Raw genomic sequence first — 25,707 nt, 5'->3', positions numbered from 1 at the left:
GATTTTAAAGACTTAACTCATTCATCATAAAGAATCCTAGGATGACAAATCTACGGGTGAAGGTTCTGCTGGCTGGTCGCCTGTCGTACGGGGTCGGTTTACATTTACAGAAGCTCTTAACCGATCATCATCATCGTCGTCCCACGTGTCCCAACGAAACAGCGAATACTTTAGTGCTTCTGGAACACGAACCGGTGTACACAGTCGGGATACGAGACGGGAGATACACGGAAGCGGACGAGAGGAAACTGAGGAACCTCGGCGCGGACTTCCGGAGAACGAATCGAGGCGGACTGATAACCTTTCACGGACCCGGGCAACTGGTGGCCTACCCGGTGCTCGATCTGAAGCAATTTCGTCCGAGCATCCGGTGGTACATCCACCAAGTGGAACATATGGTGATAGGCGTGTGCGCCGCGCTCGGCATCGAGGCCTCGACCTCGCCGCACACCGGGGTCTGGGTCGGCGACCGCAAGATCTGCGCGGTAGGCGTCCACGGGAGCCGTTACATCACCACTCACGGCCTCGCGCTCAACTGCAATGTCGACCTCGGCTGGTACGAGCACATCGTGCCCTGCGGCATCGAGAACAAGGGCGTGACCAGCGTGTCCGAGGAGCTAAAGGCGAACGTGACGGTCGCCGACGTGATCCCGACTCTTCGAAGCACCTTCGCCGAGCATTTTCGCTGCGAGCTGATCGATTATCCGTCCGACGAGGCCGCGCAGCTGCTACGAGACGCGGCGGCGGCATCGTGACATTTTAAGAATATGTATTGTATAAATTGAGGATTGTCATTGGTGCATATTTTTTTAAAAATAAATTTGCCATTATTTGTCTGGAGACCAACTTCTTTGTATGCGGTGCCACTTTTGTTTTTTATGGAGTGATATTCCATTTTGAGACTGTACAGGGTGTAACTGAATAAACATATATGGAGCTTACCATCTCTCAATTCTCTGATCAATTTGGATTTTTCCTTAATGAAAATGTCAAGGCACCAATAATTCAAGTTCAATGATTGAAAAAGAGTTTCTCACAAACTAAACTTTGTGGAATTAAAATATTAACAAATTACATTCTTCAGTTACTTTCAAATAGTTTAATAGAATTTTAAATAGATTTATATATTTTAATAGTATTTTAATTTAAGACTTGTTAGTTATAAAGATGACAAAATTGGGAATATGCAAAAAATGATGACATAAAAAATGAAAAATTGTGTGCTATATATATGTTTTTTCAGTTACATCCTGTATAAAATTACAGATCTGCCCTTTGGTGATAAAAAATAAAAAAGTTAAGCAACATTTTTATACGTCAACACCATAAAATTATGTTAGACAGTATATAAACATGTTTTGTTTCTAGAAAAATATATGATGAATTAATTATCTTCTATCTAAATACACTTTCGTTGGAAATATAGAAATATAGAAAATATTGAGTGTATATGATGCTCGTTTATTGTAAGTTAGAATAATAAAAAAAGTGAATCTTACGACAGCAATTTAGAAGTATCCCGTGCTATTGCGAGTGATAATTCTATTTATATCAATATAATCATAGTAATCTCTTACGATCTAGAGATTTCGCTTGAAAAATTCGTTCTATTAAAGTTTTTTATTCGTCGATTGACAACTGCTATTCTTGAACAATCATTACGTGAGATATTTAAAATAACGGCTGTGAAAATTTATTCATCGCAAGAATTAAGGCTCCTGGCTTCTCGCCGACCATGTTGGAATTGTGACGTCAAGGTGAGAAATTACAAGCCTAAAGATTCTTAGATGCCATTTCGAAATAAAAAGATATTTCGATGAAATAGCACTTCAGGTGGCTTTAGTATTCTTAAAATATCTTGAAAACTACCCAAGTAGCAAATTGACGTCATTAGACGTCAAAATGATGTCATTTTGACATTTTAACATTTAATGACGTCAGTTTGCTACTTAAATAATGGTTTTCGAGATATAATTGTTGATTATAAAAAGAAAAGAATACCCAATTAGCAAGCTTTTTCATTTTGACGTTGAATGACGTCTATGACGTCAAAACTATTAGACGTCAAAAAATGACGTCACTTTGACGTTTAATGACGTCATTAGACGTCAGTTTGCTACTTGGGTAGTTTTTGAGATAGAGATTCAGCGTGTGCTTTCTTGCCTCTGATGTCATAATCTGACATAGCTCCAGCGAGGATCCAAAGGCCTCAATTGTGTCATCGAAAATCAAACTTAATGTGCGAATATATTATTCCAACATTTCGTCAACGCGTAAATATACGTGTACAAACAAAGATAACAAGATTGCATCCGCAATGTGAATCGATTGCGTAAGCAAATTTTATATCAACATTAACAATTTAAATATCATTAACTATATATATTATCGACAAGCTATAAACCAGTGCGCGTTTAAATTGAATGCATTCTAAACAATATTCTGAATTAAAAAAAAAGAAACAGACTTTGTGTGACTAGAAGATTAATGCAGATCTAAAAAGTTTAAATAATAAAACTTTTCTTAAACTTGCAATTACGTAATTAAATTATCAAAGATTAAGATTACATTGCAACTATATACACTATAGGAGAGCAGGATTTGATCGGACATCAATAAATATTCATAATAAAACAACCCGATCAAAAATCCTTATCACATATATACACAATCACATACATACACAATATATATATATATATATATATATATATATATATATATATATATAATATTATGTATATATAATAATAAAATTATTATATATATGTATAATAATATATTGTATATAAATAAATAAATAAATATATATATATATATGTGTGTGTGTGTAATAAATGTAAATAATAAGAATAAAACAAACACAGTGAATAATATATTATATATAAGGTAGATCATTTAAAATAAATGAAACTGTCAAGTGAACCTTCATTTCACCTTGATATCTTTATCCAAAGGTTAAATTTTCAATTTTTATATATATATATATATATATAATATATATATATATACATATGCCTCATCCTATATAATATATATTATATATATAATAAGCAATTTCGCAATGTATTCTTAATCTTCGAGTTTCAAACAAGCAATCGATTTAAACGCGTCGTTATATTTGGTGAGGTCTACGTAGCGACAGGCATTCGACTGGTTCCCCTTATTTTTGTCTTATCAAATGTCGAAAGAGTCCCGAAGATCTCGAAACACTCGATAGAACGACTCTGAAAACTTTGGTTTAAAAATCGCGTCACGTGACCATACTTCGAAGCCAGGTCAAAATAGGTGCAACTAGTATTATTCCGTCAGCACGTGCAGGTATCTTTGATTGTAGAGCTCGGCAGTGAGGGCGCCGACGATTCCGACGGCGTTGTGCAGTGAGTTGGCGGAGTCTCTGACAAGTCTGATAACCTTCTCTACGTCCCCGCGCAGCTCCGCGTACTGCTTGTTCATCAGCAGCCCTTCCAGGCTCTGCATCGCCTTCACTGCCTCTACGCTAGGTCGGATCTCCATCGTATCCGGATCGGTCGATCGCGAGGGCGCCACCCCGGGCGAGTGAGGTGTGTACCGAACCAGCTGCTGATCGGACTTGGACTCCGGTAGCTGCGCCAGGCAGTAAACAGCTGTTGCGCGGCTGAGGAACTTGCATCTGTTTGAGAAAATTGAAAATTGGACGATCAAAAAGTCAAACGAGACGCAAGACAGGACGAGAAAAATGTTTTAAACAAAGAATAGAGCTAAAAAAAAATTATTTGGCGATGATCCGTTGGACCTCGAGATGACCTTGAAAAGCCCGGTCAAGGTTAACATAAAAATCTTAAGTAGAAATCCCTATTTTTTATTAGAATTAAAAAATAGAGGTTTCTATTTAAGATTTTCATGTTGACCTTGACCGGACTTCAAGGTTATCTCAAGGTCAAACAGATATCATTACCAAATAATTTTTTTTGGCTCTACTCTTTTTGTTCGAAATATTTGTTTTATTAAATCAATATTTTCTGAGATATTACCTTACGGTAAGCTGGGAGCCTTTCCTTAGTCCGATGGCCCCCAGGATACCCCAGCCTTGTCCTGCGTCGTCCGCTACAATCAGCAAAGCTCGTGCCAGCCCCTTTAAAGCTCTAGCAGCGATCACCGTGTTCTCACTGTATTGACACTGCCTGTAGGCCAGTTCGCACGCTTTCACCCACAACAGAGGTAGCTTCTCCTCCACAATGTCCCTAGATAAGTAAAATTCGATAATGTTAACCTCTTTCTCAGGTTTTTGTATTTTTTGCATTTAATTTCTATCTTCGCGGAACTACTCACGTGGTTTTAATAGCGTTGATCCAATCCACCAAGTTGATCAGCAGCATGCCTTCCTCCCGGATGTCTCTGCAGGACGGGAGTCTCTTCAGCAACACAGAGTAAAGGGCCAGCAATCTTCCCTCAGACACCAACACCGATTCCAGTGGCGGTTGACGAGGCACGATAGACTGCAAAATCGTCAGCACCGACGCCCAGGTGGGCTGAACCTCTTCCGTTACTAAAATAGAAGCGTCGTTGATTCACTTTGAAACTGAATTCGAAGTGTAAGGCAAAAAAATTCTCAAAGATTTTCATGTTGACCTTGACCGGGCTTTTCAAGGTCATCTCAAGGTCAAACAGATCTCATCGTCAAATATTTTTTTTAAGCTCTACTCTTTGTTTAAAACATTTTTCTCGTCCTGTTCAGACGTCTTACGACGTCATATAGCGGAGGAATCAATTCACTTACCGTTATACTTGAAGTAAGCCTCCAACGCAGCCTCCATCAGGTGGCCCAAGGTAGACGAAGAAGCGACTGCCATTCCGATCACCCTTAACACGCCCATCAGCACCGGACTGCTGGCTGTTCGCTCCAGCAGCCACGCTGTCCAGCTGCTACGAAGATGATCGACCAGCACCCCGCTCTGATTGATCGAATGCAGAAACTCGGTGATCAGCAGGCCGGCCTCGGCAACCTGTTGCGATTCAGAGACAGCTGGAAGAGAAAAGAAATTATTTTCATGTTTTAAATTTCAGTCATTCTTGAAATTTACATAGATTCTTTTGCGTTCTAGATTTCACTTACTGCTGGTGATAACAATCTCCATATCATCCAGCATCCGCGACAACGTATTGGTGAACACTTTGCTGTTGGTCGAGAGAAGGGACTTGTGTCTCGTTGTACAGTTGATCAGCAATTTTACCATAGAACGCACGTACATCTGTCGCTTCTTCAAGGTGGTGGGATGAAAGTGTTTTACTGTAGGATCGTAAGCCGCCACTATTTTCAGTAAACTGCGAATGTCAAATAATTTTTAATGATAATCTATGTAATATTATGTATCTGAGAGAAAGGTACATGACCTTTCATGTCCGATCAAGGTCTTAATTAGAAACTTTTATTTTTTAATTCTAATAAAAAATAGGGATTTCTACTTAAGATTTTCATGTTGACCTTGATCGAGCTTTTCAAATTTATCTGAAAGTCAAACGGATATCATCACCAAATAAATATTTTAGGTGTTTTTCAACAATTTAAAAAAAAATTTTTAACTTAAAACTTTAAAAAAGCTATATAAAGCGAACTGCACTGCATTCTAGCGGCGAAATAAAGAAATCCATCTACAAGTCGACACTATATAACGGGAAAGCATCCAAATAGTAAACTATGTATTAGGCTCACTTGTTGACGGCTACGTCGATAGCGTGAGTCTGGTCTTTGCCCAGACACAAAATCACCCTGGGATCGCAGCTCATCACATGCCAGTTGATCACTTGGTCGTAAGCCGCGGCGTCGATCAAGTGCCACGAGAAACTCTCGGCTTCAGTAACCAACTGTACTGCTTTCTCGTTCTGAAATATTTGTCAGTTAAAGTTAATTTGCATTCTCAGAACCCTCTTATCTTTCAGAAGGGATTTCATATTTCTCTCATTCTTTTCACCTGTCTGACGTTAGGTTCGTTTGACAGCTTCACCAGCAAATTGAGCAAACAGATGTGCATCCTGGCGGCGACTGGCAGCGGCTGCGTGGCCATTAGCTCGCCGATCCAGGCGGACCAGTTGATACAGGTGAAGATGCTTCCCAAGAACAGGTGGCAGTCCGGTAGATACTGATCAATGACCCTGATCATTAGCTCGATGTCATTGACGGCGGGGCAGAAACGGTCCCAAGGAAGGGACAGGAAGTTTCCGTGCACCACGTTCAGCACGTGATCCTTAACGGACACGTGGGCATAGTTGGATACGTAGAACTGCCACACAAAGCTGAGAATCTTGCTCGACGCCGGCATGGTGTCGACGATGAAGCGGACACACTCGGCGAACATCGCCATCGTCCGATTCGCGTAGGGTCCGTCGGTAATGATCCACGGCAGCAGCACCGACCTGTCGTCCGTCAATTGCTGGATCCACGCGGCTGTAGGCTCCCGCAAGTTTCTCGTCCAGTACGGGGTGATCCACGGCGCGTACATCTCGCTCAACACCGGCCAGATCTTCTCGCACACTGCAACAGCGTTGGCGATAGCTTTCTCTTCTTTATCATAGACGACCCAAGTAGCAAACTGACGTCATCAAACGTCAAAATGACGTTTAATAACAATGACGCCAAAATGACGTCAGTTTGACATTTAAGGACGTTGTTAGAACATTAAGTCTTTAAAATCTTGCTACGTAACTATCCGAAGCTATAAACTTCCGAGATAGTAAGCATACGTCATTTTGACGTCAGTGGACGACATTAAATGTCAAACTGACGTCATTTTAACGTCATTGGACGTCATTAAACGTCAAAATGACGTTAATTTGATGTTTAATGATCTCAATTTGACGTTTAATGATGTCAAATGACGTATGCTCGCTACCTGGCAAGTTTATAGCTTTGAATAGTTATGTAGCAAGATTCTAAGAATTTATAGTTCCAACTATAGGCCTCACAGTTCCTAAATACCGACTTACATTGATCCGCAAGCGATCCTCGATCAGCCTGAAGCGTTAACACGACTAAAGCGTGGCCGACCATACCCAGAAACACGGTCAACGGTTCATTGTAGATCCTGTACTTCGGGTAGAGACCGTACAGTCCATACTGTAATCTTTCCTTCATGAAGTGTCGGCTTAGAAGTACAGCCGTGTCGTGCATCTGCGAAAATATCATCTTATACACTCTATCCGGGTTTGATCAAATCTATTATTACATCTAGAATAAAGCGCGACAAAACTGAATTCGATTATTTTTCGAGTGTAAGGATAATAAAATTGCTGAAGAAACCTCTTGGCGAGACAGTAGCCTCTGTTCCGTGGCATAATGTCTGATATCCTCTCTGATCTTGGCAGGATATATAGGCCCGACGTTCTTCGACTTGCCGCTGAGAGCTCCCAGCAAATCGCGCCAAACATCCAATGACAGATTCTGGCTCTCGGATCCTCTCAGCACCGCGCTCAGTACCTCGCCGTAGTGTTCAGGGAACTCGTGTAGAAGAATGAGTCGTAGATGATTTCGGAAGAGCTGCCAGCAATAGTATAATTTTACAATTTTCCTATATAACTGATGAAGATAAATGTCATAACGAAAGTAAAAGGAACCCTCACTTCGTGCAGCATCAGCTTCTCTTCTTCGGGATTTAGACCAATGTTGTACAACGCTTTGGAAACTAGATCTATGAAAGTGGATCGTTCGCTCAATCGCGGACGGCGATAATTCAACCAGCTGCCGACGTCGAACTATCGCATAAATACAATCCATTAGCCACGAGGAATTAAATAAAGAGTGAGTTCGATAAATTCGACTATCTACCTTGGACAGCAAGACAAAGCACAAATCGACGTTCGAGCCAGTGGACAAGTCCACGACGGTTTGGTACATTTGCAAGAACGTGGTGGCTCCACCAGCCACGGGTGTGAAATGTGGTCCCAACAGGCCCCCCAGATTCGGCCTCTGAATGATTGTGCTTAGCAATTGCGGGCCTTGAATTTCCTCGCCGCTGATGAACAACTGAAAGCGGGACAGTGTTTGTTTACATGAAAGTAACATTAAGAACCTGAAGAAATTTAAAATCCAGAGTACGTACCTGGCCCAACTTCTCTAGACAAGTAGTGATGAGTTGTTTTGTGGAAGGACACAAGGCCGCTTCCTCCGTGTAGAATTCTACCAGGTGATAGAACAGCTTGACTCCGCTCTCCTGTACCTTGCGTAGTATCGCGGTATTTTCGTTGGTGCGACTGACAGTTAACTCATGCTCCAGCATCCTGAAGAGCGAGGAATATAAAAAAAGAATTTCTACTGTGCCATTGGTAATTTTAATTTTATAGTCTAGTGTTAATAAGTTAAACCCGCTTACGCAATCAAATGATCGATGAAGACGCAGCCAAGGGTGACCTTGCTGGGTGGTGGTTGACTAGCTTTCACCAAAAGATTCTCGTACTCGGCTCGGTTCTGGGTTATCATGTGATCTACACCTTCACTGACGTGTGCTTCTTCGACCTGCACAATTTTTGTAAAAATCCTGCTTAAGAAAAACTTGGAAAACACATTTGATCATTTACATATTTGACTAAATATTTGCCTACTAAGATTCAAATAAATCACCCTGTATGTGTATCTTTTTGACATTTAATATTTTATTTAGTGTCTAGTAGGGTTAGTCTAGGTCTACTAGGGTCCTAGGACTCAGTATAGTAAAACCCTAGTAGCTAAATCTTCTAATATTTCATCTTATAAATTAGTGCTATCTTCAATCGTACTGTAATCTTGATGATCGCAGGGCCTGCGCAGTGCACTGTTGGAGGTGTGCCCGATCTGGAACGTCTCTGACCGGGTGGCGCGGGGTCACAGAGGGCGTGCAGAGTCACGTGGTTCTCGTAGACCCGATAGAGAGTCGGGACCAATTCGAGAAAGCTGCAGTCCACCGCAGTGTGCTCGGATATCATGAGATTGTAGGTCTGTGCATAGTCAAGGACGACTCGGAGATGGGGTTTGACCATATCGATGACGGCGGCGGAGTTGTAGAGACTCTCCCTGACCACGCAGCCCAACACCGGCTGATTACGACTCAGAGCTGGGGGCGAAAGTGGCGATTCATAGGCGCTTAGTCTGCGGAAAATTCGGCGAAGAGGGTCGATCGATTCCGCGACGTTCGCCGAAGCGCTCTGGGACCTCTGGACCCCTGGCTGGTTCTCGGAATCGCGAAATATCGCGCGTTCCCACTCGCGCACCGCCTTCAGCTGGCTTTGCTGCACCGTCCAATAGTCGATATACTCCAGCCAGAGTGTCTAAAAATTGATGAAAACAAAGGTAAAGTGATGGTAAAACAATAATTTGAACGTCCCAAGTAGCAAACTGACATTAAACGTAAAACTGTTATTAAACGTCAAAATAACGTTATAAACGTAAAAATGACGCCATTAAACATCAAAATGTCATTAAACGTCAAAATGACGTCATTAAATATCAAAATAACACGTTAAAATGATGTCATTCGACGTCAAAATGACGTACGCTTGCTAGCTAGGATTTCTGATGTACGGTTTTGACTCTTACTCGATCTCCTTGCACTAGCAAAATTAGCTTTTGCGACATGTATTGCGGTGGCAGAGCTGGAAGGTAAAGTCCCGGTTCCTGAAGACGGGGTTCCTCCAACCAGAGGCTCAGTGTTTTGTAGAATCTGCGATAAATAATTATTTTTAAAAATAATATCGATATCGAATTTCTTTCTTCCAAGAGATATCTTTCAGAAAAAATATGTCGTTCCACTGATTGTGTTTACTCACTTTGCTGTGCTAAGATAAAATACACGTCGCTCATCGGTGATCGGTTTCCCGTTGTCCGTGTCTTTCTCCCCTTTAACTTGAAAATATTCCGTCGTTTCGTGCAATCGCTTCTTCAGCTTCTTCAAGTAACTTAGATTTATCATTCCTTCGAAAAACTTTTCTCCAAAGCCACCTTTATCCATAGATCTAGAGCAATTTGAGAATAAAAAATAAATTATTTTTGCTTCTCTTATTTATTATAATATAAAATTACGTCAGTGTTCTCTTTTAAAGACTAAAATAATGGCAACAATCACCCTGATATGATAGGAGCTCGTGCAAGGAATAAGCTAAAGAAGTTTTGCCACAGAAGAGGCAGGATTGGATGATCCATAGGTGTGTCGAGGGCCTGCTGGGACCAACGATAGATAGCCAGATTATTTACGCCGAAGGGAGTCATCTTCACCGTTGTACAGGCTCTCTGAAAGAGATTTCGATTATATTTTTTTATTTAGAGCATTTAATACAGTTAATCTCTGTATTGTCGTTCCTAAACCTTGAGGGCAGTGTCCAGAGATATCTTTGGCTGCATAGACAATTCACGCAGGATCTCCCGCCAAAGTCCGGTCTTCAATTCCCTATCGTATTGCTCCGTCAGCAGAATCTGATAAGCGAGCCAAATCGTTTGGACGGTTCCACCGAGGAGACTAGCCGAGCTGGAGCATCCCGTCGCCCAGCTCAAGAAGGACCCGAACGATCCTGGCGTCCGAACGGACGATATGTTCTAAAAAATATCACACATTTAGATCGCATATGCAAGATGCCCCATGTTAAGAGATGACCTCAAATATTTTTCAATTTATTCAAATCTACATTAAAAAATAGGGGACTCAATTTTAAAACATTGTTTTAGGCTCAATAAGGCCCAAAACAATGTTTTAAAATTAAAATCCCTATTTTTAGTGCAGATTTTAATTCTATTCCCCAAAAATAAAATTTTGTTCTTTTTTGTCATTTTTTGCTAAATCCTCTCCAACAGGCCCAAAATATTGTCCCATCTTAAACAATCTGCACTAAAAAATAGGAGTTTTAATATTGAAACATTGTTTTGGGCCCAGTAGGGCCCAATATTTAGAATAAATATTGAAACACTGAATGTATGAATTAATTCTTATATCATACCTCATTACTTCCGTCTAAAGCAGGCTAGTAAATCGATATTTCATTTAAAAAATGTAAAAATATTACATAGCAAAGTTATTATTAATTAAATATTATATATATGTATAATTAATTAATGTACACTTAATATTGTGCATATTATACAATTATGTTACACTTACGCAGAAAAGATTTTGAAACATGTTGTCCAACGTCATTCGAGTTTCCAAGTGAAAGAATGCCGCGCGGATCACAGTATCCATCAAATACATCACGCTATGATCCTTATTCCAATCCTGAACAAGTATCAGCACGTTCAGCCACAGATGCACGAAACGTTCAGGACTGTTCAAGCAATACCTGCAATCAATGTATATATATATATATATATATATATATATATAATTATTATTTTCAAGTATTTATAACTGTATAAATTTCTCCCTCTTCTACGCCGATTTTTGTCGACTATTCTATCTCTACATTTTACTATTTATTTTAATTTATACAAATATATTTTTTTGGTAGATAAAATTTTATTTAATAGTGGATTTAAATTTAATACTTTTGAACAATGTTTAGAACAACTAGAACAATCTTGAAAAGTGATTTTTACAATTTTCCGCTACAATTTTTATTATTTAAATTTAATCTTCTGGCACAAAATTTAAAGCAAGTCTAGAACATCCTGGAACAACTATTAGAATTTTAAAATCCCAAAAATGGAGTGCTAATTTCGCGTACCGTTTGAAGTAACACAAGTGCGACTCGATCATGTTCGCGAACTGTCTGAGGATTGGGCCGGGAAATTCCGGGGCGATCAGGTTCTTCGCCATCTTCATGTAGGTCCGGTCGGCGGCGATGAGCGGCACGATCAGACTAACAAACTTATCGTTCTTCAGCAACGAGTCCGGACAGTCGAGGAACAGCGGTATCAGCCGGTGCAGGCACACCAGGACTTGCTCGTACTTGTAGAAGCACTGCAGGGTCTGCAACTGGCCAAAACCCTCGACGCAAATCAGCGGCACCGAGTGGCCCCACAAGGTCATCAACACCGAGGCGTAGCAGGCAATCGGTTGCTTCTCGCGCACCCCCTTGGCTAGGATCTCCAGGCTGGAATTCGACTCCATGTCGGGCACGTGCGCGAGACCCTCGGCCGGGTTCGAGATCGCATTCCGGCATACGGATTCCGATCGGTCCAATTGGTGCAATCTTAGGCGATTCAGCATCTCCCACGACCACAGGCTGAACGCCTGCTCGCTGTTCTGCGGTCTCACCATCGAAGAGACCTGGAACGAGATGGAGAACAAAAACTTGAAGACTCTTATTCGATTTAACATTGATAATAATCAATTTCTTTGTTAATGATGTGGCAATTTAGTTCATTCTTCATCTAGAATATTAATTTTCTAATTTTCAAATATCTATTTCTTATCTACTTTAATTTTCATATACTATATATATTAAAATTATATAGTGACATAATAATTATAGTAAATAATATAATTATATAGTAATATACAGGGTGTCCCACACAATGTCATGTCCACATTGAAATTTTGTATTCTTGGAATCATTCTAAATCAAAACGTCTTAATACAAGTAACTTTAAAAGAATCGACTTTAGGGTATAAGTATATTATATTTATACCCTATATGTACTTATACCCTATATACTTATACTCTATACCCCATACGTGTATTAAAACTTTTCGACTTAGAATGATCCCAAGAATACAAAGTTTCACTCTGGACATCACGTTGCGAGACACCCTGTATAATAATAATGTTATATATCACTAATATAGTATTTGAAGATATTTGTATATAGTATATGAAAATTAGAATAGAGTAGAATTGAAAAATATTTAAAAATATTTGAAAATATATATGTATATGATAATATACTTTTATATAATAATATATAATATATAGAAGTATGTATTAACAGTATAGTAATATAATAATCTAGAAAATTATATACTAATTTCATACTACAAGTATAAAAATTATACTATATAATTATATTATAAAATTATATTACCATATATATTTTAAAAATACTTTTCAATTCTACTTTATTCTAATTTTCATATACTAGATACACAAAAGTTTAAATATTATATTTAAATATTATATTAGTGGTAAAACTAATAGTGTAACTTAATGTGTATCATATTTAAAAATGATTTTGATCAACTTTTTGCTTTTATATCTTCTGTAATCGACGACTCACCTGCTTTACACCTTCAGCTAATAGCGAGGCCGACTGCATCGGGGTGTCGGGCACGTATTTCATCATAAGCTCGACAATTAGTAACGCCACTTGACGATGTAAATCAATCGGAAGATACAAATTGTCATTTCTGTAAAAGACAATTCATTTAGACAAATTGTAATCAATAATTTTGAATTTATAATTTTAATAACTCATTAGGAGATAAAAACGATACAAAAGTGAAGTAAACACTAATTAAAAAATTTTAATATTCTAGACAACAGAGTAAATTTTTTGTTTTTTGCTTCTTTCGAAAATTTTCTATATTTTCAAAAATACGATTTACGTGTTAAGGCCCCAATTCAAGTGTGTAAGAATCAGTCGTGCTAGATGACTTTCGGACGAAGTTAGGGGATGCTGATGCAACCAAGTAGACAAAATTGCTATGTCCTGCTGCTGAGGTGTCCACATTCCTATTTTCAGTTCCGTGAACAGATATAAACTCAGCTGAAATCATTTAACAAATCTATTGTTATTACTTGCAAATTATTATTTTTGTAATAAATTAGTGACTTATACTATCACGTATTATTTTCTTATATTATTATTATAATTCTTTTAAGAAATTTTATAATAAATGTTAATAAGAATTTTCTTTTTCCTTCTCTCTCTAATAGTCATTTATGATTGTCAAGATTTCATGTAATATAAAAATTTATATTTGTGATTTTAGACTTCCCATAATTTTTTTAAAATCCTTTTTGTTAAATCTATATAGCTATAATTATAGTAATAATTATATAATAATATAGTAGTTATAGTAGTGTATAGTAATTATAGTATTATAATACAGTATAATAATACAATAGTTATCTAGAAAATAATAATTTTATACTATATGTATACAAATTATACTATATAATTATACTATACACAATATTATAAATTATAATTATATTATAAAATTATACCATCATATACATACATATTTTCAAATATATAGTGTGACATATAGATAGAAAAATAATTAATATATGGATATAAAAATTATTATTATATACCTTCCCGACTGATACAAAATTGTCCTTCAATTTTTGCAAGATGTCAGACAGAAGAGTGGGATATTTGCTGGTCAAATTCGACAAAAGTGATCTCGCGTCCTTCGAACAGGACTCTTGAGTCTTCTCACTGAGAAATCCAATCTGTAATTCAGAGTTCTTATTAATGATAAAGACAAATTACTTGATCAATCAATTAAATATATATTTATCAGCATACTTGAAACAGATCGATTGTGGTCGTTCTTACGAAGTCGTAATCCTTGTGGGCTCTTGCCATGGCCATATTAGCAAAAGTTGTCAGCAGAAAGTAAGACTCGTCACCTGGCAGGCTGCCCAACTTCTCTTCAAATTGCTTATGAAGGTCAGGACAACTTAACTCTGCCTCCCAATCTGTCGCATCAAAGATATTGTTGTTGTTATTATTATTATTATTATTATTATTATTATTATTATTATTATTATTATTATTATATTGTTCTATCGTATTCTTCATCTACCTGAAACAGACATATTTGATGTTGCTGTGTCACCAAGCGTAGAATCAGTGTGCAGAATGTAGAAGATGTACCACAAGGTAGTCGATGAAATAATGTAATATGGTATTGCTGCAAGGTATTGCCAGGCACCTAGACGCCTCGATGAAAATATACAGAGAATTGCCCTCAGAAAGAAGCAGTCATACTCCATTTGCAGCTTTAGCAGCATCGATTCATCAGTTATCTACATAATAGCATATACAAGTGTTGAGATCTTAAAAACTATGTATTATCAAGAAAAAATTGTAAGATTTAAAATAATTCAATTACTGGGTTTATCAATTTGACCTTGAGTCAAGATCACCTTGTTAAATTAAAATTACAACTCAAGATCAGTGTAACTCTATAGATCACACCTGGCTTCTATCAAAGGCCTCCCACTGATCGCTGGCGTATTGAACAACATCTCTAATTAAGGCGCTGAGTCTCTTCGCCAGCTGTCTATATCGCGGCGAGTCGTAGGTCTTCAGACCCTGCTTCAGCAGTTTGACGAGAACGGTATAGAAGGCGAAGAGACGCAACATGTGGTGATCCGTGATGGCATTCCGCTCCTGCTCGTACTTGTCGTTCCGGCACTGGATGAACAGCACCTGCTCGAAGATCCTGTTCAGTGGGATCTGATTGAGGAGGGAGATCAAGTCGCTCTCGAAGAGATTGGCCCCGACGTTGGCAATGTCCTCGTCTTCCTCGCCCTCTTCGTCCAGCATCACCCACACCGTGTCCCCGGGACTGCTCGTGGTGTCCTGCAGGGACACCTGCACCTGTTCCAGGAACTTATCCCGATCCTTGATCGGTAGAAGGATCGCCGCCAGAGTAGCGATCATGTGATCAAGATACGGGTCGTTGAAGGGCGAGGAACTCAATCCGGAGATCTTCTGAGGCACCGGCACCTGGACGAACGACTTGGCCCAGTTCATCACGCCACCGGGACATCGCAGGATGTGACTCAGGATGAACAGATGATCCTGCCACGTGGCGACTCTCAGTAGCACTGCCACCAGCCGCGACAGCCATTCCCTGGTGTCCGTGACGAACTTGCAGTCCTTGAGAACTCGACGCTGGAAGTTGAACAAAACTGTCACGCACATCCTGAGCTCCACCAGCTGTGGAGCGGTCTGAGACGGCGACTGTTCAGGCAGGAGGTTCGCTGGAGCGGTTTGCGAAAGATTGGCAAATTCCTGAAAGCAAGAGAAAGATTTCCTTCACGATGTCTTTCAAGGTCACATGAAGGTCACATCAACCACAGTCGTCATCATCATCATCATCATCATCAATATAACCACATAAAAGACCCTCGATTTTTTAAAACTTTTGTATTTAACATTTTCTTCCATAATCATTATTTTCCAAGATATTTGACTATTTGGAATTTTTGCCATCATTGTATAGACGAGAAAATTATTATACCATTTTTTTTAACGCAAAAATAAGGGTTGTAACTTGCAGAATATGTTATTGGCATCACCCACAACATTTCTGCATAGGTTTTAAATTGAAAACGGTGAATTAGCTGAAGACCTTTCCTTGTTAGTTTTAGTTTTTACCTCATAAAAGGCAACTTACGTTAAAACTTCTAGCTACTCTTTGCACGTAATGCTCGATTTGTAGACGCAGGGACTCCGCTTCGTAGCAGTACAACGCCTGGCTGTCATGCAGGGTGTCCTTGATGGCGGACAAGGTCCTGGAGAGCACCACGAGGGCCTGCTGATTGAAATGGGCGACCGAGTACTCGTGGACGGCGGAAACGGGGTTGCCGTCCTGGCACTCGCCACTCTCCGTCTCCGACGTCTTTTCCAGGCACCAGAGCTGCTTCTGCGTTTCCCGGCAGCACTTCTTCAAACGTTCCAACTCGTAGGAGTTCGCGATTAGGTGGTTCCGCACTCTCAGATAGCTCATCAGCAATTCGTGCAGTCTATGCTGTTGCCTCAACGGTCCGCATCTTAACTGCGTCTCTGTAAACTCAGTTACGAAGGCGTCCACCAACGTTAATTCCTGATTGTGATACAAAGACGTCAATTGTTGTTCCGTAAAAGGTCTGACATCCTTGAATGCAGAGTTCAGAATGTCCTTCTTACTCTCCGCAATTTCTGTTTGCTTTGATAAAGCCTTCTGCCTTGGAATCTTCATTTTGATCAGATCTTCAGGGTCTTCCAAGGCTGACTGACTGACTTCTTCAGGATCGATCAATGTGTCCACTAATTGAATAGCGGAAACGCTTACTTGGATTTGATCTATTTCATTGTTTAAGGTGTCCTTGGATTCTAAATCAAGTTCAACAGCATCGATTTCATCTTGAGAACTCTCAGCCAACATCAACACCTGAAATATATAATAAAAATATATGTAACAATTACTATAGGCAGTTCCACTCTAATTTTGTAGACACTTTTTACATACATAATATAAATAGAAAGCAAGAAACATCGGCAAAATAAAATTCATTCAGGATTCTCTTTCTTGCACAATGTATCTCAAAATTATTGATGATATCATCGATAATGAGATATGAATTTGTAAAATTACCTCATTTGTTGTTTCAACATTTTGCAGACTGCGTTCCTTCTCATAAGCTGCTTTCTCAGCAGCCTGTTTTTCATAAACCTCTGTGTCAATAGCAGCAGAATGTAGTTCGCTCTCTATATCCTCCACTGCTTCACCCTTGGGATAATTTGTGGGTGATTCTCCAAGCAAGCACTCAAATTCCTCCAATGTTGGAGCATCCGGTATCTGGTACTGGAGGATTGACTGGCGCAATCTGTCCCTTTTCTTCTTCTGTCGCAATAAGTACATAGATTTTAATTTATATTATATTTGTGATATCGCTTAGCTTCATTCATCACCTAATCTATCATCTGATTCAAATATATGTTAATAAATAAATAATAAATAAAATATAAATACAGAAACAAATCAGAAAAATTATATTTTAATAATTATTTAAGATTATTATTTATTATTATTTATTATTATTATTTATTATCATTTATTATAATTATTTATTATTATAAAATTATTACCCAAGTAGCAAACTAATGTAATTAAACGTCAAAATGACGTCATTAAATGTCAATTTGTCATGTCATTTTGACGTTTAATGACACCAATCTGCTGCTTGGGTAATAATTTTATAATAATAAATAATTATAATAAATGATAATAAATAATAATAAATAATAATAATAAATAATAATCTTAAATAATTATTAAAATATAATTTTTCTGACCTGTTTCTGTTTCTCCATGATGCATCGGTATCAAAATCGTATTTTAATTAATAGATACTGATTTTAAGATCACTGGGTACTCTTCGATAATAGGAAACTCTTAGAAAAAATCTTTAAAAGAACAATTAGTTGCAGATTGAGAACTGATAAAGGCAACCCGATGCAACAAAAGCTACGATATTTTGAGCATCAGACGCATTCGTCATTGTCATCATCATTGTCATTGGTTCACAGTTGGATTAATCGCTGGTAAGGAGACAAAAATCACGAGAACGTCAATTGGAGCATCGTGTTTAGCGTCCAATTAGGTCCAAAACTAAATAAGAATGTCAGAGTCCACTTGACGTTTCGAAGTGACGTCAAGTTCAATTTCAACTGATCCACCTGGAAATCCTAACCCTAACTTGACCATCATGAATTGCATTCAACTTGATAGTTTGGTGCCAGAAATCGAAAGTGTTCGATTGACCAATCGGGATAAAAGAATCTTCGTCCTTATTGGTTGAAAGAGGTGGAAGTGTCCGCGAGATTAGTAAAGTAAACGTCAGACGCCAGACGCCTTTCACGCATATGTTGGAATCAGCTGATCCTCATACCTACTGAAGTGATGCATAAAAAATGTTATTGAAAAGGCAAAGTTTTGTGAGTAGAGACCACGGTCGTATACACCGTATACGACTGTGGTAGAGACTTTTATCACGGTTAAATATATAGTTAATAATTAGTTAAAAGTTAAAAAAAAATGAATAACTTTTAACTTAGCTTAATTAAAAAAAAACGTAGATATTTGAGAATCGCAAGACAGAATTTAAAAAAGTAAAACTCTTCTCTCGACCGTACTGGCAAATATTATTTATTAAATCACAACGTTTCGACCCTTCTTTGAGTCCTTATCAAGTGATTTGTGAAAATAAAAATAAAATTATAATTTTAAGATGTCAAGAACGAATATATAGTGTCGGTTTGATAACACGTCAAGACTCTTAGACGAGTTATGAGAGACCGCGGTCTCTCATAAATAATAATAATTTGATAAAAATTATTTACAAACGATTAAATAAATTAATTATTAAAAAAATTTATGCTGATTAAATTGCGATTAATAATGAAAATAAAGTTTGAAAAAATTATTTAAAATATAAAATTTACTTATATTTTATAATTATAAAAATGTATATCTTATTTATGTATATAAATTTATTTTTCCAAACGATTTCTATTTTTGAACTCACTCAATAATTATTGTAAATTTAGCAAAATGGTATGAGACATTCTATTCAGTTTTAACGTGCTCTACCTGTCCACGAAAGGTGTTTCGCAAATTATGGGATGTATAGGGATATACTATACACCTGTATACTATACACCCACCTATACTATACACCCTGTATACTATACACATTAATTAATTATACACATTCACAATTTAGGAGAAAAGATATGAGAAATGAATATATAAATAAACTATTAATTCGAATAACTCGCTTGATATGTTTCAACGACAGAAATCTATGTTAATATATATTATATATATTCTTTAATTTTTTATAATTCAGAATTCAGAAATTATGATATATACATATACAACGCAGGGGGAAATAATATGTTTTATTTTAATGTAATACATTTTATCCCTTAAAGTATTGCTATGTATTTATGAATTTCATTATATATACATTTTGATGAAATAAAATAGATGTATTTAAAAAATTTTTTATTATATTAATTTCTATACATTTTATTACTGCAATATTGCCTATAACTAAAATTCAATGATAAATATATATATTTATTAGTTAATAATAATTAAAAAATTGAATGAAATTAGCGTCGTATTTTCTTCCTTCGAAATCTATTGCAACTTTTTCTTTCTTCGCAAAATGCTAGAAATGTCGAACTAAAATATCGAAATTATAATAATAATAAATTATTAATATGATATATACATATATTTAAATAAAATTTAATATAAATAACATAGATTCTATAACAAGATTTATGATTCATTATTACAATATATTAAGAGACAACATCAAAAGTGAAAAAACGTATGATTCTGTTTTATATTAAATATCAAAATAAATTAGTTATTTTGCATATTATAAGTATATTTCCTTCTATTTCTATTTAATAGAATATATTTATGTTTCTTGTGATTGAGTATAATAACATGTAAAAAAATTAATTTTTATTTAATGTATATATAATAATATGAGAAAAATAATTCTCATAATTTCTCATTTCTGACATTAGAATTCAATATAATTGAATTAAATTAAATTAAATTAAATTTAAAAAAATAAATAAAATGCAAAATTTATCTTATTTGTCTTTTGTAAATCTAAAATCTAAATTGAAATATGTGTTTTGCAATAGAATTGTTTAATTTTGAAAAATAACTAATAATTGAAAGGCTAATACGAGCTACGATGTGTGGATGGAAACCAAATAAATAAAAATTCTTGATTAGAAATTATGTGGTACGTTTCTGCACATACTTGTGCTTCTTCAGCCATTATATATTTAAATTTTACATCAATACACCAATTCGTAACACTATACTTCATGATCTATAAAATAAAGACCCTAAATTAATTATAAGTCAACTCAATCATTAAAATTTTTTTTAAAATTATGTAATCTCACCATCACTAGATCAAAGCAATTAAATAAAAGAGTTATTAATATTTCCACTCAGAGAACTGCGAAGTTCTCTGATTATTCAAGATTCACATGTTAACAGAACCAACGTTTGATAATAACTGACTATTTCAAGCCAGTGTTTAATTTTGTATACATTTTGTTCATTTCTTTTTTTCTTCTTTCTATTTTTTACTCGATTGCATGCTATTTATTTGCTTTGTGTGATGTTACAAATTAAACAATTCTGATCGCGTAGAGACAAGATGTGTTAAATAAATTCGTTTACTTCATCATCTTTGTACGATTATAATCTTCCTTGACGTATATCACGAGTATGGTTGCCATCGAAATGTTTGCAAACGTCCAATACGTCGACAAATGTTTATCTAAGAAGTAAAAGTAATAAAAAATAAAGTAATTATATCTTAAAGATAAAATATAAAGAGATCAGAAATCACAAATTAGAACTGCTGAAAAATAAAATTAAAAACTTTTCAAAAATAAAAATTACAGATCGATAGTATAATAAAAGAGATATAAAAGAAAAAATTCTGGAAATAGTTTAAGCTTGAAGCTAATTCAAAAATGTAATTTAAAAAATATAAAAAAAGAAGAAATTTAAAATGTGAGAAGAAAAAAGAGAAAAAAGATAATATTTTTAAATCGATAATTTAATATTAGTGTCTATTTTTTGTATTGTAATAATTTTTTCTCTATGCTTTGATACTTTTTAATTATCAACATTATTTGTTAATACATGTAATATGAATGCAAAATAAAGAGTGATATCATATGATATATAAATAATATATATATTATAACACAACATTAAATAAAGTGTTGAAATGTTATAACCGTCCCCAAATAGCAAACTGATGTCATTAAACGTTAAAATGACGTCATATTGACGTTTAATGACATCAGTTTGCTACCTGCATGGGTCCTTACTCATCCATGGAAGGAAGTACGAGAAGTAGAAGAGCGCGCCAACGAGATTCGACAGGAAAATCATATAACCTCCAGCGATGGCTTCGGAAACCGGAAACGCAATCTCGGAGGCGAGTTCAAGAAAAAGAGCGGGGGTGGACCAGCTGGCGGATATTCCCAGGACTACCGCGGTGTACAGCTCACCCTTGTGGAAGGCTAACATACGATCGTCCAGCAGGAGTATCCATAGAAACATCGCCGACGATATCGTCAGCAGCGTGTAAAGGGTGACCTTCAGATGACCTTGAAATGCGTCTGCCAATCGCGATGCTATCAAGCTCAAAGCGCTACTAACGATGATGGTCCAGAAAGCTAATTTGTCCACTTCTTCCTATAAAAATTTTGATTAATATAATTCATCAATTTTAACTAATATAAATTAAGTTAAGGAATAAATATTTCTCGACCAATACTGGCAATTCTTTGTTTAATAAGTCTCACGACGTTTTGACCATAATTTTGGTCATTTTCAAGTGTATTGAAATAACGTATTATATATATATATATATATATAATAATAGTAATATGCGCCAAAAATGCAGAAATCAATAAAATCTTTTTAAATATAAACTATTAATAATTCGATATTTTTCGTTTTTGTTTTTAACTTTATTTATAAAAAAAATTATCAAATATAAATTGTTTATTTGTGAACTTTTTGAATAAAAAATTTACTTTCGAAGTTTTTAAATATTTAAACTGTGCAACTGTACTCTCTTACTTGCGTAATGCTGGCACTGAAAGTTATTGTCATCATCGCAAGCCAAGGTCCAGTAACACCTTGGCTAAGCGCAGCAGCCAAGCAGAGACGCCACATATTTTTGTTCCTATAAAGAAAAATACCCATAATTATGGGAGTTTTAGTATCAATGGAGAGTTTTATAATAAATTAATTATGAATATAAATATACATAATATATATATACATATATGTGTATGTGTGTATATATATATGTATGTATAAATAAACAAACAAGAAGGAAAAGTTTGCATATGTGTGTATTTTCTCATTATTTAATCGATATTTAATTATTTGTAGATCGAAAAATTTAATATACACAAATCAATATTCAAAGAAAAACAAAAGAAATCCGATAAAAAATAAAAAGGATCAACATCCCTTGTGGGGATCGAACCCACGACCTTTGGATTAGAAGTCCAACGCGCTATCCTCTGCGCCAAAGGGACTTGGTACTCTCTCGTGAAATGAAAAGTAATGTAGCATCACAAAATTTATCATAAAAAAAGGAATAAATTATAACAAATTTTTACAAAATTTTATGTTTGGAATCTCGAAGAAATAATAAAAAATTACTTTAGAAGACGAAGGATGGATTCCGCGAGACTAAGACGCTCGGAAATTTCAGAAAGAACAACAGATTGGCAGAATTCTTCTTCCGGGAAGAAGCAAAAAACGCCTATCAGGATCAGCAATTGGCCAACAAATTCTGAAATAATGTATAATACCGTGAGAAAAAAATTGACAATCTATAGATAGATAGATAGATAGATATTTCTTTATTGTTCCCAATTTGGGTTACAATTTTCCATACAAAATTTCCTTAAAATTAACCCTACGCCGCACACACACACATCGCCTACTTATCTACTTTACACTATTTCTTATACCATCATTATCCTACCTTTCTTATACTATTTCTTATCCTACTTATCTTACGCTACTATTTCTTATATTACTAAATACCGCTTATTGCTTAAATTGACAATCTATATATTTCAACTATTTTATTTCAAGTCTAATATTTTGCTTACTGGAATCCTTTAGCTCTATTTTTAGCTACACGTTCTACTTATAAATAAAAAAATTATTTACCTATCTTCATGAGAGACAAAATTTGCGCTCGCAGTGCCATGGTGTACATTTTATCAAAAACGACACTTCCATTGGAATTTGTATCATTTATCAAGAAAGTTGCATTGTATGCGATTGTGTTCTCTATCACAACCGGTCCGATTAAATAAGAAATGGCTATTCCCAATTGATTGCAGGCAGAAGATATGCCTACAATATTGATTGACTTGTTCAAATTAATGCAGTATATAATAATACATAACAAACTAATATCCAAGAAAAAGAATAATAATTTCGTAAAACTTAAATATGTAACTTTAGCTTCAAAAATTCAATCACAATTTTGAAGTTATAAAAATAAGAGATCCATGAACCAAAATTCGTTTAAAAGCTCTTTGAATTATTTCAAATGTCATTAAGTTTATTTAGAAGTTATTTAGTTACGATATACACTTCCTTCTTCTCGGTCACAGAGCCAAACGCGATATTATTGCGAAAATTAAGCAAGAAGAGCATTCGCCCGGCAAGCGGAAGGTCTCGGGTTCGATTCCCGATTTAGCCAACTTTCGGACCAGTATTTTTCTCGCCTATTTCTTTACAGGGGAAGTTAAAAGAGGAACAAGGAGAATACTTGAGATACCAACCATAGGATACAAATTCTCAGTTTCCTTAATTTTCGCAATAACATCGCGTTTGACTCTGTGGCCGAGAAGAAGGAGGTGTATATCGTGTTTTATATTAAAGAGCCGATCTAATATTCTTATTATTGGTTATTTAGTTATTTAAGTTTATTTCAAATCATTAAGTTTATTTAGAAACCAGTTTTCTTTTTGCCGCAAAAATATATTAAAAATGGTCATTTTTGGCTCGTTATAGCACAATTTACTCTAAATCCTGACATGCCAAGTAAATTCTGACAACGGCACCGCGATTCAGCACGAAAAAAAATCTTTAAGAAATATATTATCGCACTTTAAAGAGAAAGAAAAAGTGGTTTTAAATATCATATTAATAATTATAATTATACAAAATAAATTATAGAGATACATACCAGTAGCGGTGGTGCGTTTCCCAGGAGGGAACCAAACCGCGGAGACCAATGCCGTGGCAGGACCAAGGATTACTCCCGATAATCCATTCAGGATGGCCGCGGTGTGCACCATTCTGAGTGACAAAAGAACATCCTCTTTAATCCCGATCAGCAATCAGCCACACGAAATTAAACGTACATCGTGAAGACGTTCTCCCTACAGGATATGCAACGAATGAAGGTCGCCAGAGTTGAAAGAATCGCCGCCATTTGCAGGGACAGTGCCAGGCCTTGTGTTAATTTCAATTTAATTTAATTATTTTAATATAATACATTACAAATTACAAGATCACCTTTTTTGTAGAGGAACCAACAGCAAGGTATGCAGCAAGTAAGATAATTTAATTATTTTAATATAATGCAGTATAGATTACAAAATCACCTTTTTTATAAAGGAACCAACAGCAGGGTATGCAGCAGGTAAGGTAACTGATACATCCCCAATTGGACAGCAGGGCCACCAGAGACTCGTTCCAGGTCGGGAAAGCCCGCAAAGCAAAACCCGCTATCGGGCCCCAAGTGTTCCACACGCAGCACTGCGAGCACGATAGAGTGCAAAACAGGCTTAGGGCCAACCGGCCCTCTTTCCGGGACCCGATTCCGAGACGCGACTCCGTCAAAGCCGAGGTCACGCTTTGGCTTCCTGTACATACACATATTCACGTATTAAATATCCAGCAAAATAAATTCAGCTCCCATAACGACATATATATTTACGACGAGCAATATAATTTCGACATAGCTCCAAACTTCCCGTGCTCCGTGTAAGTCTTCGAGGATATATCCTGCTTTTGGATGTCCTTTTGCTGTTTCTCAAGAGTTTGCTAGATGAACTGCGACATTGATGCAGCCGCGTCATGTCTGTATATCGTGAAGGTTATCATATTAATGTCAAAAAGCAAAATGATGTTTAAGATTCGGGAACGCTTCTATCAGGAAAAAGCGCCTTATTGTAAACCCTCAGGGAACGCAATAAACGGATTTTATCCTTTACTAATATAAAAAAATTGTCACTACTGTGCCATCACGTTTGAAAGATTTCTTTTTCTGAATATATATGGTGGTTCACTTAGATTTATTTTTGTTGTCGAAAAAAAAGAATTTTTTTGCGTGACCGAAATTGGAAGGATTTATATCATACATGCAGATTTGCACAGATTTACAATAGTGCTGAATTTCTCCAGAAGAGATTGAAAAAGTTTTATTTTGTAAAAATAACTC

At 36.2% G+C, this 25,707-nt stretch overlaps 3 protein-coding genes and 1 non-coding gene across 5 annotated transcripts; 1 reads left to right on the top strand and 3 right to left on the bottom strand.

The window, feature by feature from the left end:
- The first annotated feature begins 34 nt into the window (after positions 1 to 34).
- Lipt2 (Lipoyl(octanoyl) transferase 2) lies at positions 35 to 1,498 on the top strand. The gene has a single exon (XM_029322244.2). The coding sequence runs from the start codon at positions 42 to 44 to the stop codon at positions 753 to 755; it is 714 nt and encodes a 237-aa protein (XP_029178077.1). The 5' UTR covers positions 35 to 41; the 3' UTR covers positions 756 to 1,498.
- Positions 1,441 to 18,556, bottom strand: Epg5 (ectopic P-granules autophagy protein 5). Of its 2 annotated transcripts, XM_029322223.2 has the most exons (30): positions 17,954 to 18,556; positions 17,253 to 17,501; positions 16,293 to 17,048; positions 15,086 to 15,907; positions 14,691 to 14,913; positions 14,411 to 14,583; positions 14,194 to 14,334; positions 13,479 to 13,639; positions 13,151 to 13,280; positions 11,659 to 12,203; positions 11,097 to 11,274; positions 10,936 to 10,959; positions 10,310 to 10,537; positions 10,071 to 10,234; positions 9,775 to 9,960; positions 9,545 to 9,668; positions 8,749 to 9,276; positions 8,346 to 8,488; positions 8,076 to 8,253; positions 7,802 to 7,999; positions 7,597 to 7,728; positions 7,277 to 7,513; positions 6,964 to 7,147; positions 5,952 to 6,511; positions 5,693 to 5,862; positions 5,096 to 5,304; positions 4,760 to 5,005; positions 4,312 to 4,528; positions 4,014 to 4,223; positions 1,441 to 3,652 (listed from the first exon to the last, which is right to left on the bottom strand). In XM_029322223.2, exons 1-30 carry the CDS (start codon positions 17,969 to 17,971, stop codon positions 3,301 to 3,303), a joined length of 7,686 nt encoding a protein of 2,561 aa, XP_029178056.2. In that variant the 5' UTR covers positions 17,972 to 18,556; the 3' UTR covers positions 1,441 to 3,300. The 2 variants fall into 2 exon arrangements, with proteins under 2 accessions (XP_029178056.2, XP_085346019.1); XM_085489893.1 differs by lacking the exon at positions 10,936 to 10,959.
- Positions 18,557 to 20,777: 2,221 nt separating this feature from the next.
- Positions 20,778 to 25,432, bottom strand: LOC114945901 (solute carrier family 49 member 4 homolog). Its single transcript, XM_085489884.1, has 9 exons — positions 25,207 to 25,432; positions 24,869 to 25,129; positions 24,626 to 24,716; positions 24,448 to 24,560; positions 23,418 to 23,606; positions 22,899 to 23,031; positions 22,305 to 22,410; positions 21,545 to 21,914; positions 20,778 to 20,982 (listed from the first exon to the last, which is right to left on the bottom strand). The coding sequence occupies exons 1-9, from the start codon at positions 25,343 to 25,345 to the stop codon at positions 20,879 to 20,881; spliced, it is 1,506 nt and encodes a 501-aa protein (XP_085346010.1). The 5' UTR covers positions 25,346 to 25,432; the 3' UTR covers positions 20,778 to 20,878.
- On the bottom strand, positions 22,699 to 22,771 carry TRNAR-UCU (transfer RNA arginine (anticodon UCU)). The gene has a single exon. It is a non-coding gene; the product is annotated as a tRNA-Arg (tRNA).
- Positions 25,433 to 25,707: the final 275 nt, after the last annotated feature.

Source organism: Nylanderia fulva, unplaced genomic scaffold (assembly GCF_048542155.1).
Source record: "Nylanderia fulva isolate GAGA-0341 unplaced genomic scaffold, ASM4854215v1 Scaffold90, whole genome shotgun sequence".
Classification (NCBI taxonomy): Eukaryota; Metazoa; Arthropoda; class Insecta; order Hymenoptera; family Formicidae; genus Nylanderia; species Nylanderia fulva.
This window is presented reverse-complemented; position numbering and strand designations above follow the sequence as displayed.

Bases quoted from the DNA above. Each gene is read 5' to 3' on its own strand.
- Epg5 (XM_029322223.2), bottom strand. The intron at 4,529-4,759 runs GTAAGTGAATTG...CTTCTATTTTAG, and splicing joins GGCTTACTTCAAGTATAACG to TAACGGAAGAGGTTCAGCCC. The intron at 4,224-4,311 runs GTGAGTAGTTCC...TTACTTATCTAG, and splicing joins ATCAACGCTATTAAAACCAC to GGACATTGTGGAGGAGAAGC.
- LOC114945901 (XM_085489884.1), bottom strand. From the start codon at position 25,345: ATGACGCGGCTGCATCAATGTCGCAGTTCATCTAGCAAACTCTTGAGA. The intron at 24,717-24,868 runs GTGATTTTGTAA...AATTAACACAAG, and splicing joins TTGGTTCCTTTATAAAAAAG to GCCTGGCACTGTCCCTGCAA. The intron at 24,561-24,625 runs GTACGTTTAATT...TTTGTCACTCAG, and splicing joins AGGGAGAACGTCTTCACGAT to AATGGTGCACACCGCGGCCA.
- Lipt2 (XM_029322244.2), top strand. From the start codon at position 42: ATGACAAATCTACGGGTGAAGGTTCTGCTGGCTGGTCGCCTGTCGTAC.